General features: G+C 41.8%; 1 protein-coding gene across 1 annotated transcript; it reads left to right on the top strand.

Annotated features, from left to right (window-relative positions):
• Positions 1-1,358: 1,358 nt before the first annotated feature.
• LOC131253307 (protein transport protein Sec61 subunit beta) lies at positions 1,359-1,983 on the top strand. Its single transcript, XM_058254268.1, has one exon. It carries the CDS (start codon positions 1,448-1,450, stop codon positions 1,769-1,771), a length of 324 nt encoding a protein of 107 aa, XP_058110251.1. The 5' UTR covers positions 1,359-1,447; the 3' UTR covers positions 1,772-1,983.
• Positions 1,984-3,089: the final 1,106 nt, after the last annotated feature.

The following is a 3,089-nucleotide window of genomic DNA, read 5'->3' on the forward strand; positions in this document are numbered from 1 at the left end:
CTTGATATGTCAGAGATCTTCCCACACAGGTTTCCAGATTCGCCAGGAATCTTCCCGAGATTATGGTTGTCCGAGATAATTGGGATCTGATTTTATCTCCCAAAAATCTTGGACAAGATCTTCGGGCCGTTGGAGGGATTCTCGGACTGTTAGTTCAAAAAAAGGTTGGACGATGGAGGCGCCAGATACAGTAGAAGTAAATAATAATGAGCCTTTTGACAGTTCAACATTCACCTTGTCAGAAGTTATGCCGACCTATGACTTAGTTATGTCCGACCTATGGTCGGGTTGACCCGTAGCCGACATATGGCCGAGCTATATCTGACCAATGGTTTAGGTCGACCTATAGCCGACCTATAACTGACGTATGATTATGCCGACCTATTTAATAGTTCAGCCATTTGAATAGATTTACGGTTGTATCTTATTTGAGTGGACTTACAGTTGTATCGACTTACTCGAAGGTCGACCTTTCTTTGCCAGTAGACACCTCTTAAATGGTTTAGCCCTATTGGGTCTGTACTGGTTTGTAGAGTTGGTCTATTCCATAATTTGTTCCATTTTTCCCCTAACAATTTCTTTCACAATTACATCATTACTCTTTAATTTGGATGATATAAGTTAGCTTAGACCTAATTCTAGTTCTAATAGCATTCCATAAATAGTGTGTATATATATATATATATATATATATATATATATATATATATATATATATATATATATATATATATTTGTTAGCTTGTTAGTACTCCCCACGGTTAGTTGACACTTCATTGTTAGCCACCCTACCAGGGGTCGATACCAAGACATAATTATAAGTTCATATGAGTAAAATTTTGAACTCATTGAGTTATTACCCACGGTTTGCATCAACATCAGATCATTTATAAAGACTAAAATTTCAAAATACCACATTGTTATATCATTAATACATTGCAATATTTTACAGACTATCAGTCGAATTTTGGCCATTTCATCAATTTTATATGATACCAATATAAAGTTGATATTTAAATCATTGCATGTAAAGATGATCCCAAACATGGCCACCGGGCACCTTTACTGGGTTCTGCGTGGGTAATTTTTGTTTTTAGTTCCCTGGCTGGGCCCATATCCAACCGACCCGTACCTTGCCTCGAACGAATTGCCGGCTCCGAACAAACTCGAGTGTGGAGTTCGAGACCATCATTTTTCCTTTATTCATGGCTAATATTTGAAGTACACCCCCCTTTAGAGGGCGGACCACTGAACTAACGGTTCCGATGGCCCTGGAAGTGGCCCCGAGTAAGAGGAGAGGCTAGTTCCACGACACGCGAGCCTACTACGAAGTTTCTGCAAGCAAATAAAACGAAAAGAAAGGCCCTCATTCTTCATCCCTCCCTCTCTCTCATTCTTCATCTCTCCCTCCTCCGGATCCCACACAAGACAACGGGAAAGAGGGACGATGGCAAGAGGAACTTCTCAGTCTCAGGCTTCTTCATCCACGTCATCTCGCCCAGGTACCGTGGGCATGGCCCCACGTGGAACCCCTGCAGCAGCGGCGGGAATGCGTCGGCGGAGGCTCGGCGGCGGCGGATCTTCTGGAAACTTCGGTGCAGGTGGTGGCGGAGGCAGCAGCAACATGCTTCGATTTTACACGGACGATGCTCCTGGCCTCAAGATCACACCCACGGTGGTCCTTGTAATGAGCCTCTGCTTCATTGGCTTCGTTACCGCCCTTCATGTCTTTGGTAAGCTGTACCGCTATCGATCCGGTGGTGCATCGTGAATCATTTCCTAATTCTCCAATCACATGGTCACGACCGTCTTAGGGTTTTCTTTTGTCATTCTGGCTTTCTTGTTTGTTCAACTCATTTTGATTCACGAGATGTGTTTCTTTCATCGTTTTGGATTGGAACAAGGCCTTGGATTGTGTTTGCAATAGATTTCATTTTGTTTTTGTTGTATCACGTTTTAGACTAATCGTATTTCAAATTGCTAGTTTTGGCACTGTGCGTGCATGTGTGGATGGATTTTTCATGCCTTTGCTGTTCTATATACCCCTCGTAGAGGTGTTTCGATTATTTGATGTTAGTGTCCTCAGTGTCCGTGCAGACATTTTACATGTGCCTAATGCTGTATCTGGTGTTGTTATTGCTGACTGATGGATTCTCAAATGCCATGGGAGACCATCTATTCCACAAGCGAGTTGAATCCGTTCACCAAGACTTACCTCCCATCCAAAGGTTTTTCTGAAGGTCATGAATTGCAGTCCCATGTACTGATCGTAACATGGAACAAACTAGTATTGATAGGGGTGTTGTTATTTCTCAAAGAAAAAGGAAGAAAACGACTCTAAACCTTTTGACCAACTGTTATTTGTTTCTTAGCTTGTTTTGTTTGCTCACAAGGAACAAGAAAATGTTATTCATGCTGGTGTTTCAATTTCCTGCACACCTCAAATGTTACTTTAAAATCCTTGGGATCAATTAAATAGACTTTTGATCCATTTTGCTTGTTACGTGGAGAACTTGCAATTGTGGGAAAGAGTATGTCTTCTGTTTCAGTAGACCAATTAACTTTCATTTCTTAACTGTTTTTTCTTCCTTCAAGAATCCTTTCATTTTGGCCCCCCCCCCCCCCTCATAATGCATCTCTAGCCAAGACAGAATAGATAGGTGGCATTAACCAGCCCATTTTCACCCATTGCAGAAGATATAATCATTTTTTCTAATGCTTTATGCTTCTTGGTCAACCCTCTCGCCAAGTTTTTAAACTAATTCTCTGAATAAAACCCCGAACCAAAAATCAGCCTGCTGTCACCCCCTGAATAGTGCTAACTATCCCTTAATGTCATTTGTGTGCATGGAAAACTCCACATAAGGCATCGACATGTCCAAGGGAGCGTTTTTGCATTTGGCTATGCCACTTTTAGTGGAGAAGGGCATCCATTTGGACAGCAATGCACATAAGGAAGTGAGCAGTTAGAAAGTGGATAACATGCACGAAGCGATAAGGTGGTTTGGAGTGGTATCAGGTCTCAAGATTAATATGTACAAGAGTGAATTGATTGCGATTTGGCTTTCAATGTTTTGGGGCTGGGTTGG

Source organism: Magnolia sinica, chromosome 8, assembly GCF_029962835.1.
Source record: "Magnolia sinica isolate HGM2019 chromosome 8, MsV1, whole genome shotgun sequence".
In the NCBI taxonomy this organism is placed as follows: domain Eukaryota; kingdom Viridiplantae; phylum Streptophyta; class Magnoliopsida; order Magnoliales; family Magnoliaceae; genus Magnolia; species Magnolia sinica.